Source organism: Amphiura filiformis, chromosome 7 (genome assembly GCF_039555335.1).
Source record: "Amphiura filiformis chromosome 7, Afil_fr2py, whole genome shotgun sequence".
Classification (NCBI taxonomy): domain Eukaryota; kingdom Metazoa; phylum Echinodermata; class Ophiuroidea; order Amphilepidida; family Amphiuridae; genus Amphiura; species Amphiura filiformis.
In genome coordinates, this window is record NC_092634.1 from 2,556,536 (window position 1) to 2,575,404 (window position 18,869).

Genomic DNA, 18,869 nt, shown 5'->3' on the forward strand with positions numbered 1-18,869 from the left:
AAAAATATTGGCCCGCCCATCCATTATGACACGATATTGGATAGGCAAAAGACAAAATCCTATCATTTATTCTCATTCTTATTCAGTTTTAATGTAATTTTTGCGAGAAAAACTGCCCTTTTTCAGAAAAAAATAAAGTTACTTTTGTAAGGACGTCCCTGTTGTTTTAAATGAACGAAACCATCACGAACATCTAAGCCGCCGAATCGCGTTCTTAGTTCTCGCCGACGTGTATTACGCTGAACGCATTATCGCGATCATTGAGGAGCAACAAGCGTGCCGCCGTCGGCGTATGCTAGCGCCCTGACTAATATCACTATCAACTATTGTGAGATATTATACACCGAAAACCAATCAAATTACGTGAATTCTTTACAAGACGCACCCATTGAATAAGAATAAGTGATACATTTTTTCTTCAATTCTAGATTTTGTAAAGTGAGTAAATGAATCACTTACATGTAGTGTAGCCACAGTAAATTGTTAGGTTGTTTGACTTGTATTGCTTGACTTCAAATGAGACTTAAAGCCATATTATAACATTTGCTGAGGAAGATGCCCTCACTGAATTTTTAAAATTCCTTTTTACACGATTAAATTGTACTTTATTAAACCAATATACCCTGCAAAAATCAAGACTCTAGGTGTTGTAGTTTTGTCAAAATCTGAGATTTTGAATAAAACGCCGGATTCGGCACTTTATTATTACGATGGAATTATTAGTCGAACGCATAACACACAGTACGTACAGTATTATACACAACAAAGGGTCGTACCACAACATGACCGAAGGAGTGGTATGTATTGGCGACATGTGCGCTGGTAGTAAATTCCAATTTTCTTTGCTTTGCCGTAGTTGTTCGGCTCAAAAATAAAAGGGATATATCTGACAGTAAAAGCTAACATTTTATGGCAAAGAAATGCTAATCTATTTATTTGAAAATGTTATAATATGGCTTTAACTAATCAAAGGTTTTAACTACCTACAAAAACAATACAGAGTGCATCAAAATAAAGTATACACTTTCTAAAATGCCACTAGATTAATAATAATAATAATAATAAGCCGCACTTATTAAGCGCCTTTAACCCAAACAGGGTCTCAAGGCGCTTAACAAACCATGAAAAATACAATCTTAAAACTACAAATTACTACTTTAAATACAGTCTTAAAAAACTACACAAAAATATATTATAAGAAACAGAAATACTGGAGCGACTGATTTTGCCAGACCGCAGCGCCCACGCAGAAAATAAAAAGACAAAAAAAAAAAGACAGTGCATCACGGAATGGCAAGAACCCTCACTCCAGCATCCCTATTACACATACAAGCAATGAGGATTAATCAAATAACTAGTAAGATGCATGCATATTAAAACATTAAAGTATGTAGTATTTGGTCAAATTAATTTCATTGATAGCTGAATCAACATCTTGTTCTCCCGCGACTGTAAAATCACTGGCGTGTGACCATTTATAAGAACTCGGTGGCTATTTTTCAAACATATAGTGGAATACTACATTATGCACACAAACTTAGAATACTAAATAATTTTCTCACAAAAATTTAGAAATCCCCAAAATATGTGAGCAAAACACCTGTGGAAATTCCTACTCTCTGTTGAGGTTAATGTTCATCTATCATACTTGAGCCATTTCACACCTCCTTCAAAATTAAAGGGGACACTCTTTGATAATCCATATTGGTTTGTACAAGGGCTTTCAGTTACAGTCAGATTTACTGCATAGAAAATACTAATTTGCCTATTCTTTTATAATTATCAGTCCAGTTCAACTGCCTGGCCAGAAATGCATGCTGCTTGGACAGGTCGACGATCAATGATTTGTTACAGTAGCTATTGAAGAGGCTTCTTTCCTTTATGGGTCTTTTCATGCCTTTTCTGGTTAGACACACAGCTGAAAAATTTATTGCAGTAGCTACATTTATATGGTTTCTCTCCTGTATGTGTTCTTTCGTGTAATGTCTTTTCAAATGATGAAAGAAAAGCCTTGTTGCAATAGCTACATTTATAAGGTTTCTTTCCTGTGTGTGTCATTTCATGTCTTTTCTTGTTTCCCAATTGGATGAATGATTTGTTACAGTAGCTACATATATGGAGTTTCTCTCCTGTATGGATCTTTTTATGCCGATTCTTGTACCCTATTGTGCTGAATGATTTATTACAGTAGCTACATTTATGAGGTTTCTCTCCTGTATGAAGCAATTCATGTTGTTTCTTATATCTTGATGTTAGGAAAGCCTTGTTGCAACATTTACATTTATGGGCTTTCTCTCCTCTGTGTATCATTTCATGTTCTTTCTTGTTTCCCAATTGGGTGAATGATTTGTTACAGTAGCTACATATATGGAGTTTCTCTCCTGTATGGATCTTTTTATGCCGATTCTTGTACCCTATTGTGCTGAATGATTTGTTGCAGTAGCTACATTTATGAGGTTTCTCTCCTGAATGAAGCAATTCATGTTGTTTCTTATATCTTGATGATAGGAAAGCCTTGTTGCAACATTTACATTTATGGGTTTTCTCTCCTCTGTGTGTCAGTTCATGTTCTTGCTTGTTTCCCAATTGGGTGAATAATTTATTACAGTAGCTACATTTATGAGGTTTCTCTCCTGTATGAATCTTTTCATGCCTTTTCTTGTGTCCCAAGTCGCTGAATGACTTCTTGCAATACCCACATTTATGAGGTTTCTCTCCTGTGTGAATGGTTTCATGTTTTTTTTTGCTTCCCGAAGTGATGAATGATTTGTTACAATAGCTACACTTATGAGGTTTCTCTCCTGTATGAATCATTTCATGCTGTGTTTTGTTTCCCAATGTGATGAATGATTTGGTGCAATAGCTACATTTATGTGGTTTCTCTCCTGTATGAATCATTTCATGCTGTTTTTTGCAGGACAATTTGATGAATGATTTGGTGCAATACCTACATTTATGAGGTTTCTCTCCTGTGTGATTCGTTTCGTGTTGTTTTTTGCTTACCAAAGTGATGAATGATTTGTTACAATAGCTACAATTATGAGGTTTCTCGCCTGTATGAATCATTTCATGCTTATTCTTGTTTCCCAATTGACTGAATGATTTGTTGCAATACCCACATTTATGAGGTTTCACTCCTGTATGTGTCCTTTCATGTCGTTTCTTTTCATATGGTGTTAGAAGAGCCTTGTTGCAATAGCTACATTGGTGACGTTTCTTTCCTGTGTGTGTCATTTCATGTTCTTTCTTGTCACACAATTTGCTGAAAGACTTGATACAATATTTACATCTATAGCTGTCATCTGTTGAATGAGTAAATTCATGTTGACACTTGGCAGATACGGACTTGAAATTCTTGTCACAAAACTGACACATGAAATGATCTTTGATCTTTTTTGTCATGTGACGTGAGCTCCTCTTTGTTGGATCATGATCTTCAGATCTGCTTTTAGAAAGTCTTTGTAGCTTCACAAACCCAGCCTTTGGTTTTAGCAGTGGATTGTTGTACCAATAAGGCTTAATACTCAACTCATGGCTGCGTAGGTGGGATTTGTAACGGGGAATGTTTCCAATAAATCTTCTTTTACAATACTTGCATACATGTACAGGATCCAATCGTAGGTCCCATTGATGCTTGGGTCGAATCATGGTGTCTGAAAGTAAATACAGATTCCAGAAAATGGTGTTATGTATTACAAACTTGTACTATCATTGGTCAAAATAACTGGTAATTTTTGGCTATCAAACTTTGCCTACTTCTTCTGCCTACATTTGCTGTTTTTGGACCCCTATACTGTCTAGTCTGCATTTTACTTGTTTCCCCACATCAAGTTGGTGTACCTTGCTTTTTTTTCCTGTTGTTCATATTCAAGGTATCCTCTTGTATCATTTATTGATCCTTGATGTGTTTTGTGTCCTCGTCTGTTGGATTCACCATTACCCACTTGTTCGTAGATAAGGCCAAAAAAATTACATGGAGAGCTTTAGCAGGGCTACAGTATTTTAGTATAGGGAGATGATAATGATGATATACTTTATTATATTGTAAGTGTTTATAATTTATATAGGCCCTATAGGCCTATATTATCACAATAAAATTGGTATGGCCGATACTGTAAAAGAATTTAATTTCAATTTAATTTGGCTAATTTCACTAGCGCTTACAATCGCTAAATTAAATTGTTGCCAAATAGTTCATGCAAATTTGTGAAATTAAATTGCCACAAAAATATGACATCTTGCCAATTTGCCAAATTAAGTTGCAGTAAAATTTAAGTGTTTTATAATAATCTAATGTGCTCTGCACTTTCACTTCAGCACTCAACAGTATGCAGTACAGTACATGTATGCATGTTTGCCCTTGCTGACCTGAACCCCCCCCCAGGCACACAAACTCTCCATGTGTATAAATGGCCCAGTCCATTGATGGTAAGGCCAAAAAAAATGTTTGCCCTTGCTGACCTGAACCCCCCCCAGCACACTAACTCTCCTCATGTGTAAATGGTCCCATTGATGATAATAAGCTCAGAGAAAGCTGCACTAAACTCTCCTGCATTCAAGGTTATGAGTTTCACTATACAATGTGTGTATGCATTTTACTAAATAACTTTAGTTGACATTTTCAATAAGTATATGCATGTGTTGAAAACCGTGGGGCAAAACAGAATAAGCAACAGTTCGTATTGCTTAATCTGTCTATTCATAACATCGGCAACACAACCTTGATGTCCATCATTTCTATTCATCATGTTTATTCAAGCATGGAAGTAAGAGACATGGAAGCTGGTCAAATACTACATCAAAGTGAGTATCATACTTGCCGCGATACTGAACAAAAGAAGTACAGGTGGAAGGGGAACAATTGAGTCAATGCATGGTCAACGTGTACCATGTCTAAAATCAAAGTTCCCGCTTAAAAATCAATAGCAGTACGAAGTCCTGTACTAAATCCTGACAATGGGCTGTGTTATATTACCGCAGTGCATGACTAGTTTTATGAACACGAACAGATTTTATAAAATCCCTACGTAATGACCAGAATGCTATCAGTTTACTTTATACAATTTTATGTAAAAACCTACCGATTAAATGTATATATATGCTAGACTCTCAGATAGCAGTTTTAAAACAGAAAATGAAATGAAATACAATTTATTTTACGCAGAATGTAAAAATAATGCCCGACCCTGGAACATTCTGGGCACACAAATAGATGCGGGATTAATTTGATAATGTAACGCATGTGCCAAGTACGCATATCAAATTTTACGGCTAATTAGCGGGTTAGAAGTAAATGCATGATTTCCAATATTTTGAAATTTAAGAAAATCTGTAAGTATAGGGTTGAACTCGATATTTTGATTGGATTTCTGTAATTATGGATTACAAATCTAACATCCCTGTCAATTTACTTGAAACATAATCAAGAAAAAACACGATTTTTGCTCATAATAATAAACCTGTAAAAAAACGAACTGGCAATAAAGGCGGCAAGTATGATCCACATCAAAGACACGCTGACTACATAGTTATCACAATAGCTTGATACGTACCCTCTATAGAATGTTACGTAAATAATTCAATAGGTGTTGGATCGACCAGCTTCCATGTCTCTTACTTCCATGATTCAAGTGATAGAGAATTGAAGTTGTGTACATCACAACAGAAATTAGCATGCACAACCATGAGCTCGTAGCTCACACAAAACATGTTTTATCTTGTAAACACACAATTGTAGAAACTCACCTTTATTCCACAATGATGAACATGCAGCATACAAATGTACAAGAATGAAACTCCCAAATCCACAAATTCGACAAAGTTCAAGTTATAGCATGTATTTTTGTGAACATACACCATTACAAGCTATACAATATAATGTTGGTGCCATGGTGAGATTGCTACTGCAGGTGCCTCTTGTTGCCCAAAATTGTCAGCCCAAAATAATCAGGTGTAACTATGAAAGTCACCCAACCTTTCTCAACCATAGGTTCTGTGGCATGGAACTACCAAAAGTCATGAAGGCCAATATTAATTGTGGATGAAGTAGCACTCTCAAATAAATACCTTGAGAACCGCAAGTATATTTTCAAAATGCTGATTTGTGCTTGATCACAGCACTATGGTGATTTTGAGGTTTGAGAATACTGAAATGTGTTTTTTTTTTCAAAGTTGGCAGCCCTATATACATAGTTATACATGGCTATACATAGCTATATATGGCTATAGGCCTACATGGCTATGACATGGTTACATATGGCTATACATAACTATGCATGGCTATACATGGCCATACATAGCTATCCATGGCTATACATAGCTATGCATGGCTATACATAGCTATGCATGGCTATACATAGCTATGCATGGCTATACATAGCTATGCATGGCTATACATAGCTATGCATGACTATACATAACTATGCATGGCTATACATAGCTATGCATGCCATTTACCATGAAAGTGTTGTAGTTTTTAAGTTTCAAGTTTTTATTTGGAAATTGCTTTGGTGAGATTGCTACTGCAGGTGCCTCTTGTTGCCCAAAATTGTCAGCCCAAAATAATCAGGTGTAACTATGAAAGTCACCCAACCTTTCTCAACCATAGGTTCTGTGGCATGGAACTACCAAAAGTCATGAGGGCCAATATTAATTGTTATGTTGAAAAGTTATAACCCAATTGCTTTCTTAACTATTGGTGTCCATGGGACAAGAAATTGTCAATAAGTCATGGGGAAAATCTTTAAATGTTGCCCAGTTGGGCTACAAATTGCTGGGTCAGGCAACCCTGCCTTGCTTGATGGTGCTACTTCATCCACCACTAAAGAATGGAACACACCTTTTATTTGCTTTGTTATTTGCTCATTGGCTCTTTGTCCTCAACCACAAGTTGTTTGATTGAAAAACAAGCCATGCAGCAATCCTGAACAATCAATTTCAATCAATTTATTGGAATCACTTTTGTACTAGTGGCACATGCACTCATGTGCAGTGCATCCAACATAAAAATACAATTATACAGAACATCAATAAATAAAAATTCCTTTAAAAAAGGAATGGGGTGCCCAATGGAAGCTTTGACGTGATGTGCTGAAATTCAGGGGGGGGGGGGCAGGGGGGCTGGGCACTCCCACTTTGGAGGTGACGCGTATGTAGGGAGACCCCCCTTTTCACCATCACTGTCAACCAATGACCCCATTACCAGCACATGCTATGTTGCCCAAAGACCAGGCTATTAAGACCCCCTTTTTCACCATCGCTGTCACCAAAAGACCCCATTACCAGCACATGCTCTGTCACCCAAACACCCCATATTTTTCCTTTAGATCTGTCACCCAAAGACCTAGACCCTAATATTTCCATCTGAACAACACGAGTCGTCTATCACTGATTTTCGAGGCTTCTTTTGGCTCGCACCCAAAGACCCCATTAAAATATTCTCAACCAATTCCCCCCCTAATTTAGATCCAAACGGTCACTCTCTCACTCAATGACCCCATTATTGTACACTAATTTTGCTCTCACAGAATGCCAAAAATCATGCTCTCAGGCTTGCAATGACCTTATATTTTTTATATTTTGCTATCACCGGATGCCCCTTACTGGCCAGCCCTACACCTATATCCATTTCATATTGAAGTTCCACCCCGGGACTGAAATGTAACCGTTTGGATACATTTTTTCTTCTTTAAAACAATCATGTAACATTAGCATAGTAAGCAAAGAAAGATGAGGAAAAGTTAAGTATTTTTATTGCAGTGAGAGAGGTGCAAACTCGTACTGCATGGGAAGATTAGGAAAAGTAAAGCATTTTTATTGCAGGGAGAGAGGTGCAAACTCGTACTGATGGGACGAAAGAGGGTTGGTTTCAAATAAAAAGGAATAAAGATCTTACCATTTCAGTTACTATTGTTAGGAAATCATGTTGTGGGGGTTGTTGGAGCAGAATTATTTTATTTAAAATATAGGTTTGTTAAGGATTGTTTTCCAAGTGGACATATTATGATAATTTAACTGTCGGTTGTAATACCTGACAATATTGCATTCCTGGTTATTGATTTAACGGAAAGTCGCCGCGGATATCAGGTTTTAAGAGCATTTGAACTTGTTTAACATGCTTAATAAGCGTCACAATAGTCACGGTGTATTGGGTGTTTTTATTAACCCAATAATTTTGTATTTCAAACAAAGATGACAAGTCTATACGGGATTTTAATGATTTTGGTAAAGGTAACTGTTCTAAATAACACGCGTCGCTCTTCACCTGGATCATAGGTCTACTCTGCGATCGTAAGAGCGCCATCTCTCAATCAGGTTCTAAGAGGCGGTAAACTGGTTAAGCAATACAAAGGTCTAGGTTTATTTGGTGTTTTTATCAGTCCATTAATTTTATATTTCAAACAAAGATTATACGCACAAGATTTCATCCCGTGCATATTTGTAAACAATAATAAAAACAAATCCAAGCAAATTGTGGTTTTATTTCTAAGCTGGGCATACCTTAAGCAAAACAATTGCGAAGTAAATCTAGCAAGAGTAAATTAGAAGCTTTTCACAAAGTCATGCCAATAAAGTGCCCCAGCCGTAGCTGGCGCCCTGAAAACCAGAACAAAAACATACTTAGATTGAACAGTGTGCTTATGTACAAGTCATAAGTGAAAAGGACAATACACTTATAACTAAATTTACGAGTTGACCTTAACACTAGTACATCTAATCGGGTTTTGATTGAGCAAACTTCAATCAAAACCAAAATTGTCATTGGCGTAATAAGCCCTGGGTTTTGTTGAAAAGGGTTTCATTGTCCTGTAGATCAATAAAAGGTGGTGCCATGCGTGTTGTGACATCAGTCCGACACCTGTTGTGCATCCATGCCCTGTGTCGAGTCGCGTGCCAGTAGCCAATCATAGGCAGCGGTTCTGGGGGCGTGGATGTTTTCTCAGAAATTGTTGCCGGGAAAATTCATAAGCTGTTTCGATACCATCCGAAGAGGTCAGGAAAATTTTAAAACCCACCCACCACTCCCTTTATAAAAAATATATTAAATGGCATTGTTTCTTTTGCTTTTTACCATTTTGTCCAATATATGAATCAAAATGGAGATACATTGCTGCATTTGAACAAGTCATTGGGAATGTTTTCACATACTTAATATTTAATGTCAATTCCAAATTAGGCTGTTTGGAAATTGAATGGGGTTGTCCTAATTCCGGAAATGAGTAATGATTAGGTCCAAGCCAAATATGCTGTTTGGGATTTGAAGTGGGTCGTCTCACTTCAGGACCATAAATGGCATCAGATGATATAGCTGTCTGATTGCGTAAAAAGGGTATCAGATGATATTGCTGTCTGATACATATATGATTTCAATGATTGATATATATTGCTTTTAAAGAATAAGCCAGATGATATAGCTGTCTGAGGCGCTAATGAATTTGAATTTAAGCCAGATGATATAGCTGTCTGAGGCGCTAATGAATTTGAAATTAAGCCAGATGATATAGCTGTCTGAGGCGCTAATGAATTTGAATTTAAGCCAGATGATATAGCTGTCGGAGGCGCTAATGAATTTGAATTTATATCTATTTAAAATATCAGATGATATAGCTGTCTGAAGTGATATTAAAAGTATGAAGATAATATAGACAGTTGATTTCCTGTCAACTGTGTATACTCTCAGATGATATAGCTGTCTGAGGTGATATGATGATATTAAATTAAGTATGAAGAACACAGTTGACACTTGATCAACTGTGTAAATGAAAGGAAATAAAAGATTCGGATGGTAAAGATCCAGCTCCGGCAATAGTTGTGTTTGGTCTACTTATTGCGTCCATAGGACAATACACTTAACATGCTCACCCCACAAAAACTGTACAATTGTATACTCCATGTTTGCATACTTGACGATTCCATGCTCACTCTCGCAGGTTTTCTCCGGGATCTCCGGTTTCCTCCTGCTTTCAAAAAATCCGGGATTAGTTGTTTGGTTATCAAAAACTTCCTTCACCCAATGGAATTTGGGGAGCTGCACAAATAAATGGGGGATGTTACAATCTAAGTGCGGATAGGTTTGCGCTATTCTGGCCGCACAATGCCTATTTGATGCGATCTGATTGTGATGATTCACCATGGCAGCGAAATTACAGCGCTTTGAACACTCTGTGATCTGTGGTAAGGCTCTATATAAATACCGAAATTTATTTATTTATCTTCAGTAGATAGCATGATCAGATTATGCTATCTTCAGTAGATAGCATGATCAGGTCATGCTAGCATGATCAGGTCATGCTATCTTCAGTAGATAGCATGATCAGATTATGCTATCTTCAGTAGATAGCATGATCAGATTATGCTATCTTCAGTAGATAGCATGATAAGGTTATGCTATCTTCAGTAGAAAGCATGATCAGGTTATGCTATCTTTAGTAGATAGTATGATCAGATTATGCTATCTTCAGTAGATAGCATGATCAGATTATGCTATCTTCAGTAGATAGCATGATCAGATTATGCTATCTTCATTAGAGAGCATGATCAGGTTATGCTATCTTCAGTAGATAGCATGATCAGGTCATGCTATCTTCAGTAGATAGCATGATCAGATTATGCTATCTTCAGTAGATAGCATGATCAGATTATGCTATCTTCAGTAGATAGCATGATAAGGTTATGCTATCTTTAGTAGATAGTATGATCAGATTATGCTATCAGGTTATGCTATCTTCAGTAGATAGCATGATCAGGTTATGCTATCTTCAGTAGATAGCATGATCAGGTCATGCTATCTTCAGTAGATAGCATGATCAGATTATGCTATCTTCAGTAGATAGCATGATCAGATTATGCTATCTTCAGTAGAAAGCATGATCAGGTTATGCTATCTTTAGTAGATAGTATGATCAGAGTATGCTATCAGGTTATGCTATCTTCAGTAGATAGCATGATCAGATTATGATATCTTCAGTAGATAGCATGATCAGATTATGCTATCTTCAGTAGATAGCATGATCAGGTTATGCTATCTTCAGTAGATAGCATGATCAGGTTATGCTATCTTCAGTAGATAGCATGATCAGATTATGCTATCTTATGCTGTCTTCAGTAGGCAGCATGATATGTAGTGGCGTATCGTGGCCGCTCCTACCTGGGGGCTATTAAAGAAAATGTAAATTTTGCCACAAATTTTTTCCATTCAGGATGGCTCTCGAAAATATAAAAAGTGAGGGGGGGGGTGGTTAGGAACAAATTTTTCAACAATTTTTAGAGATGTTACACCCCAATTACCCCCACCACCTCGGTCTGTGGGCCTGTTGGCGACCAAAAGGGTATAGTTACATTAGTTTTCAATGATTTTCTGTCTTTTTAAATTAAAAACTCTTCTTGCCCCCCCTTCTTTCCCACTATTTTTTCTTTCAATTCTTCTTGCCCCCCCCTCCCCCACTTCATATTCCGCTGCCCCTTCTTAATTGCCGCCCGCGGTTTTGAAAAGCTGCCGAATTTGGTAAATGTAATATGTGTTTTTATGATAAATAAGAGTTGGTCTATATGGACCAGATATTACCAGCATTTCTATAAATAATCAAGGACCAAATCAAAACAAAGTTGTTATAACACTAAAGAAATAAACCACTTGGTGTAGCCACAGTGTTTTGTGTAATAAATTACCAGACTTCAAAAATTGTCAAATCGAACTTTATTTTTACAATAACTGTACAACACAAATATCAAAATGTAAAAATCTTATTGAACTAATCAAAGGATTTAACCAACTACAAGATAAATTACACAGCCGTGACGTTAGGCACGGCTGTGTCTTTTTTCTTACAGGTTCTTTCTTCTTTACGGCTGTGTCTTTTTTTCTTACAGGTTCTTTCTTTCTTCCTTCTTCTTCTTCTTCTTTCTTCTGTCAACCTTTACATTTGCTCTAGCACTCACATGCTTACATCGATTTCGACATAATTTGGTCACAATGATTATTGACTGTGCCCCTACATGTCACATGAAACTCGTGGGGTCAAAGGTCACATAGAGGTCATAGGGGTCAAAAACGTGATTTCAACTAAAATGCATCTTCTCCCACATCTTATGTAGGACAGCGGCCTCACTTGCACACATGCATTGTTATTACCCAGTGTCTATGTGGTGTACACAGATTTGGGGTCAAAGGTCATTAAGGGGTCACTTCCGGTATAAAACGAAAAACCTTCACAAATTTTTATTAGCTAAGTAAAACATAGCACAGTAGCTGTATGTTCACATATGATCTGCAGTCACCCAATGTATATGTGGTATTTTTCTTTAATTGGGGTCAAAGCTCATTAAGGGGTCACTTCCGGTATAAAAAGAAATACCTTTAAAATGCATCTTCTTCCACAGATTCTGTAGGACAGTGACGCCACTTGCACACATGCATTGTTATTACCCAGTGTCTATGGGGTGTACACAGATTTGGGGTCAAAGGTCATTAAGGGGTCACTTCCGGTATAAAACGAAAAACCTTCAAAATTGTTTATTTGCTAAGAAAAACATAGGACAGTAACGGTATGTTCATACATGAATTGTGGTTACCCAATTCATATGTGGTATTTTTTTATTTGGGGTCAAATGTCCGGTCTGAGACGAAAAACCTTCAAAATGCCCCTTCTGCCACAAGTAACATGGCAAAGTGATGCCACGTGCACACATGCGTTGACATTAGCCAATGTCTATGGGCGTTTTCATATATTTTGGGGTCAAAGGTCATTAAGGGGTCACAACATGGCTGTGTTCGTGGTCTTAGACCACAGCTAAGTCTAGTTCTTTCTTCTTTCTTCTGTCAACCATTACATTTCACATGAAACTCGCGGGGTCAAAGGTCACGCAGTCGCAGGGGTCACAAGGGTCAAAAACGTGATTTCAACTAAAATGCATATTCTCCCACAACTTACGAGGACAGCAACCCCACTTGCACACATGTATTGCTATTACCCAGTGTCTATGTGGTGTACACAGATTTGGGGTCAAAGGTCATTAAGGGGTCACTTCCGGTATAAAACGAAAAACCTTCAAAAAATTTTATTAGCTAAATAAAACATAGCACAGTAACGGTATGTTCACATATGATCTGCAGTCACCCAATGTATATGTGGTATTTTTTTTATTTGGGGTCAAAGCTCATTAAGGGGTCACTTCCGGTATAAAAAGAAATACCTTTAAAATGCATCTTCTTCCACAGATTCTGTAGGACAGAGACGCCGCTTGCACACATGCATTGTTATTACCCAGTGTCTATGGGGTGTACACAGATTTGGGGTCAAAGGTCATAAAGGGGTCATTTCCGGTATAAAACGAAAAACCTTCAAATTTTTTTATTTGCTAAGAAGAACATAGGACAGTAACGGTATGTTCACACATGAATTGTGGTTACCCAGTTTATGTGTGGTATTATTTTATTTGGGGTCAAAGGTCATTAAGGGGTCACTTCCGGTATAAAACGAAATACCTTTAAAATGCTTCTTCTTCCACAAATTACGTGAGGACAGTGACGCCACTTGCACACATGCATTGTTATAACACAGTGTCTGTATGGTGTACACACATTTGGGGTCAATGGTCAGTAAGGAGTCACTTCCGGTATAAAAGGATATACCTTCAAAATGGCCCTTCTGCCACAAAAAGCATAGCAAAGTGATGCCACGTGGACACGTGCATTGACATTAGCCAATGTATATGGGTTTTCATATATTTTGGGGTCAAAGGTGATTAAGGGGTCACCACACGGCTGTGTTCGTGGTCTTAGACCACAGCTAAGTCTAGTTAAGATTTAGTTTCAGTGCACAATGTCTGATACATTTTTTCTTCTAAGTGAGTAAATGAATCACTTACATGTAGTGTAACCACAGTATATTGTTAGGTTACTTGACTTGAATTGCTTGACTATAAATGAGACTTTGTGTTCACAATGACTACAACGTACACAACTACTAAAAGGTTCTAACAAACTACAAAAACATTATTATACTAAGATTTAGTTTCAGTGCATAATGTGTGATACATTTTTTTCTTCTATTCTAGATTCTTTAAAAGAGAAACTATGTAAAGTGAGTAAATGAATCACTTACATTGTACATGCAGTGTAGCCACAGTATATTGTTAGGTTATTTGACTTGAATTACTTGACTTTAAATGAGACTTAACTAATCAAAGGTTCCTACCTACAAAAACATTACAGAGTGCATCAAAATAAAGTATACTACTCGGGGAGCTAGGACAACTTTCTGTGCACCCCCCACAGGACCAAACCAAACCAACTTTTTTAGGTTCCTGAGATGACCCCAAAACATAATCAGGATGTTCCCAAAAATATAAACTGGCTCCAAAGGGAGTAAACTCCCGAAGCAGACTTCTGGTTTAAGTCTTTGTTCTGCCAGCATGTCAACAAGATTCTCCTTTATAACCGTTTTCATATGCACCTTCATAACCATTATAAGAGATAATGGAGCCTGTCGTTGACGCAGATGACGTGGCACATTCTTTTGCATACAGAGGTGTACATATTGGTTTGTGCCAGTGATAACACAATCTTCTGTGAAGAAGCAGGACGTATAGCGACATCTAACAGCATATGTAGGAAAGATTTCAATGTTGGACCAACAAAGTCTGCTTCTGAGGAATTTGAGAAAGAGTCTGAAAACATCTGTTTTTTATCAAGAATATCCTTTCACAGGATCTTGACTGCTTGTGCCAAATAAGAAGATTTTCTAAAGTTCTTCTTGTCTCCAGACTCCCAACAATAGAATCACCTTGTTTCAGAAGAGTCCTTATTTGCAGTTGTTGTCCCTTGGGATTCACAAACCATACCAGAGCTTATTCGCCTGATATCACTGTGTATGCTCATTTGGTTGGTAGATAAACAAGCAAAGTAGATTTAAACTGTCATTCAACACAAATTATATTCAGATATTTACCTCAATATTTCGATGTGTACAACACATATCTTCATCAGGAGGGATCTGATGATGAATTGATGGAGTTGAATGTCCTGCTCTCGACCTTTGATATCCTTTCTGTTGATCGGATTAGGGCATTATATAATGAAGGAAGCTCATTCAGGTTGTTTTCACTGGGCTGTTTTGGTATGTAGTCCTCTCAGCCTTTCTCCTTGCTTGTCCGATTCACCTTCTGTTGTTTGACAGCGCTTCTGCAGTTTTTTATGTCATACGGTATGCTTAGTTTTCCTTGGCTCTATCTACTACTGCACTGCACTGCTCGGGCTCGCACCATCACCACAACCAGGAATATTATCTACTAGTACAAAGCTGGGCAAATGTCATACTCACAGATAGCCGATATATATTTCAGCAGTTCTGTGTAACAAGCTTCTATTTTTTTAGGTTGCCCACATAATTTTACATATAAAGTGTGTCCCCAATGGTGTTAAAAATTAAGGTATATTAAATCATAAGTTTGATGACCATCCTTCTACAATGACAGGTACCATGGAATTCACATTTGAAAAACCCTCGTACCTTTTTCAAATTACCTCCCATCACATAAACAGTGCCAGAAGTGAGTTTCCCAGCCAAAATTAGTACAAATTGATATGTCACTTAAGTTTGTAGCTCAAATGGTTCAAAAGTTGTAAAAACGCCGATTTTAAAGATGGCGGACAGCGGCCATCTTGGATTTGAGGGTCAAAATGGCTACGGATTCCCAAAACAATCCCAAATATGAATTTCTTACGCTAAATTAAGCCAATTTCAAATGTTTACACATGTCTATAGGTGAAATGGTCCAAAAGGTAGAGAATACCAATATTTTGGGTACTAATTAGCATAATTTATGCTAATTAGGGGTTTTATGCATAGATACAGAGTGTCTCTTTGGATGAATCTTTTCCTCTTACCCCAAGGAACATCCATACCAAGTGGGACCTTTGTTCTAAAAAATGCAGCGTTCACCCTATTTTCACCCCTTAACAAGTTTACTAAACGCCTATTTGCACAAAATGATGACTAAAATCGGAAATAGAACAAAATATAAAAAAATGAGAAAACCGTCTTTTGAGTCGATCATGCTTTTTACGATGATCATATTTGCTTACCTATAGACGCTGTATTTATTGAGTTATCGTGTAGCCTACCTAAATCGTCATTTTACCGAGAAAATGAACATTGAAATAATGGCCGTAGAAGTTTAAAGTGGTCACATTTTGCACTTTCATCGAATCTCGCAGGAGAATGCGGCAGTTTTTATTTTTCTACCTTACATTACATAAACATTGGGTAAATCCACGGCCCCTTGAGAAGTTTGAGCGAAATCCATTCATAACTTGATATTTAAATCGGCGAAAGAACTTGAAAAAACCCACATTTTATCAGATAAAACGGAGCCATTTGACCACTAGGTTTTTGCGCTTCCGTGGTGTTTCCATTAGATGCGCCGCACATGCAGATAAGCGCCGGGTATGCGTAAGCGTATTTGTGCGTTAACAAATTGCGCGACACGCATGCGCGATGCGTTGTTGCACGGTGTATCCTGCTGGTACAACAAAGATTTTCTTTCCTTTTCAATTTCAAACACAAGTGGAATAGTGAAATAAAATCCTTAAAATATTGCAGTTGGAGCTAGTTTACAAATCTGGATTTTTATTCCTTGTATTTATAAAAAACATAACAAAGTACAAACATATCAAACAAACTCAATTTTGCGAAAGAAACAATGTCTAGAGTACACAGCCGCCTTACGTTGTGTGGCTCATTCATGTTTTTTTCTTACAGCACTCTCTCTGTTTAAGGTCTTGTTACAGTAGCTACATTCATAATTGCCTCCCAACAGCCTAATAATTTTGTTACAATATCCATATTGATGAAGATTCTCTCCTGTATGATTCTCATGCTGTCTTTTGCATTTAACTGCCTGAATTATTTGATTCAGTAGCTGCATTGGGCTATTCCAGTTGAAATCCTCACTACCCCTGTAGAAAATTTTGGAATTATCTTCCACAGGGGAGTATGTTTTTCAAATGTAATTGGTCAGGGTTAGTCATTTTAAAACATATACTCCCCCCTTAACCATGCCTTCACCTATATCTTCTTCAACTGGAGTGAGTATTTCAAATGGAAGTTACCCAATTGTCTATTCTATTCAGAACTCATACTCCCTCTGTTGAAGACTTTACCTAAATCTTCCACAAGGTTGAGTGTGGATTCTAAATGGAAAAGCCCATTGATTAGGTTTCTCTCTTGCATGAATCGTTTATGCTGGTTTGTTCAGGGAGAGACTTAGTAATCACTATGGTGTGTGTGTGGGGGGGTGGGCCCGCCCGGGGTCCATGTGTGTGTTCGGAAATGCTTGTGAATGTGTTATCTTGAGAACAGTAAGTGCTATGATGATGAAACTTATTAGGGGGTAGCATGACCAGAGGGTCTCAACCTGATTAGATTTTGAGCGCAAAATATGGTAATTAAGTACCTGATTTGCATAATTTATGCATAATAAGCAAAAAATACTTTGTGAACAGATTATCTGGAGATCCGTATGGGGTACAGTGACGTAACTTGGTGGGGAGTAGTATGGCCAGGTGTTCTCGACTTGATTAGATTTTCAGCTCAAAATATGCTAATTAAGTACCTAATTTGAATAATTTATGCGTAACAAGCAAATTACCTCGGAGACTAGGGGTCACACGTTCCTCAAACTTGGTGGGTGGGTGACTATTGACCCCAGACAGAACAAGTTTGTATTGGTTAGTGGGTCAAGGTCACCGGAGGTCATCCAGGGGTCATCTGAGGTCAAATTACCAAAATATGCCATATAGGCATGAAACTGGGTGGGTACAGTCAGCATTTGAAGAAAAAATTTTGGAAGGTCATTTTGGGGTCATCCAGGGTCACCCTGGGGTCATCTGAGGTCAAATTACTAAAAACTGTCGTATGGGCATGAAACTTGGTGGATACAGTCAACATTTAGAGCCAAAATTTTGGATGGTCATTTTGGGGTCATCCGGGGTCACCCAGGGGTCATTGGAGGTGAAATTATTAAAAACTGTCATATGGGCATGAAACTTGGTGGGTACAATCAACAATTAGAGCCATAACTTTGGAAAGTAATTTTGGGGTCATCCGGGGTCATCTGAGGTCAAATTACTAAAAACTGTCGTATGGGCACGAAATGTGGTTAGTACAGTCAACATTTAGAGCCAAATTTTTGGAAGGTCATTTCCAGGTTATCCAAGGTCACCCAGGGGCCATCTGAGGTCAAATGACTAAAAACTGTCGTATGGGCATGAAACTTGGTGGGTACAGTCAACATTTAGAGCCAAAGTTTTGGAAGGTAATTTCAGGGTCATCCAATGTCACCTAGGGGTCATCTGCAGTCAAATTACTAAAAACTGTTGAATGGGCATGAAACTTAAAGCCATATTATAACATTTCTTTAAAAATAGATTAGTATTAATTTTCAATAAAATATTAGCATTTACTGTCAGATATGTCCCTTTTAATTTTGAGCCGAACAAGTGAGGTAAAGCAAAGAAAATCGGAATTTACAACTAGCGCCAATGCATGTCACGCCGGCAGTTGTAATATGGTACGACCCTCTGGCGGGGGTGGGGGTGTGTGTGTGTGTGTCCCGCACGCCGTGTACGTAGGGGTGTGTTGACATCGCATACGCATTCGACTAATATTTCTATCGTAATAATAAAACGCTGATTCAGGTGGTTTATTCAAAATCTCGGATTTTGACAAAACTACAGCACCTAAAGTCTTGATTTTTGCAGAGAATCTTTGTTTACTAAAGTTCATTACAATCGTGTAAAAACATGAATTTAAATTTTTTTTTGAGGGCGTTCTCCTCAGCAAATGTTATAATATGACTTTAATGGGTAC

At 37.6% G+C, this 18,869-nt stretch overlaps 2 protein-coding genes across 2 annotated transcripts in view; one reads left to right on the plus strand and one right to left on the minus strand.

Annotated features, from left to right (window-relative positions):
- The window catches only part of LOC140156561 (uncharacterized), a 155,408-nt gene that overhangs the window by 11,554 nt on the left and 124,985 nt on the right, over window positions 1-18,869 (plus strand). The gene's annotated exons all lie outside the window — the stretch shown is intronic.
- On the minus strand, window positions 667-5,873 carry LOC140156222 (uncharacterized). Its single transcript, XM_072179222.1, has 2 exons — window positions 5,746-5,873; window positions 667-3,653 (listed from the first exon to the last, which is right to left on the minus strand). The coding sequence occupies exon 2, from the start codon at window positions 3,646-3,648 to the stop codon at window positions 1,858-1,860; it is 1,791 nt and encodes a 596-aa protein (XP_072035323.1). The 5' UTR covers window positions 3,649-3,653; window positions 5,746-5,873; the 3' UTR covers window positions 667-1,857.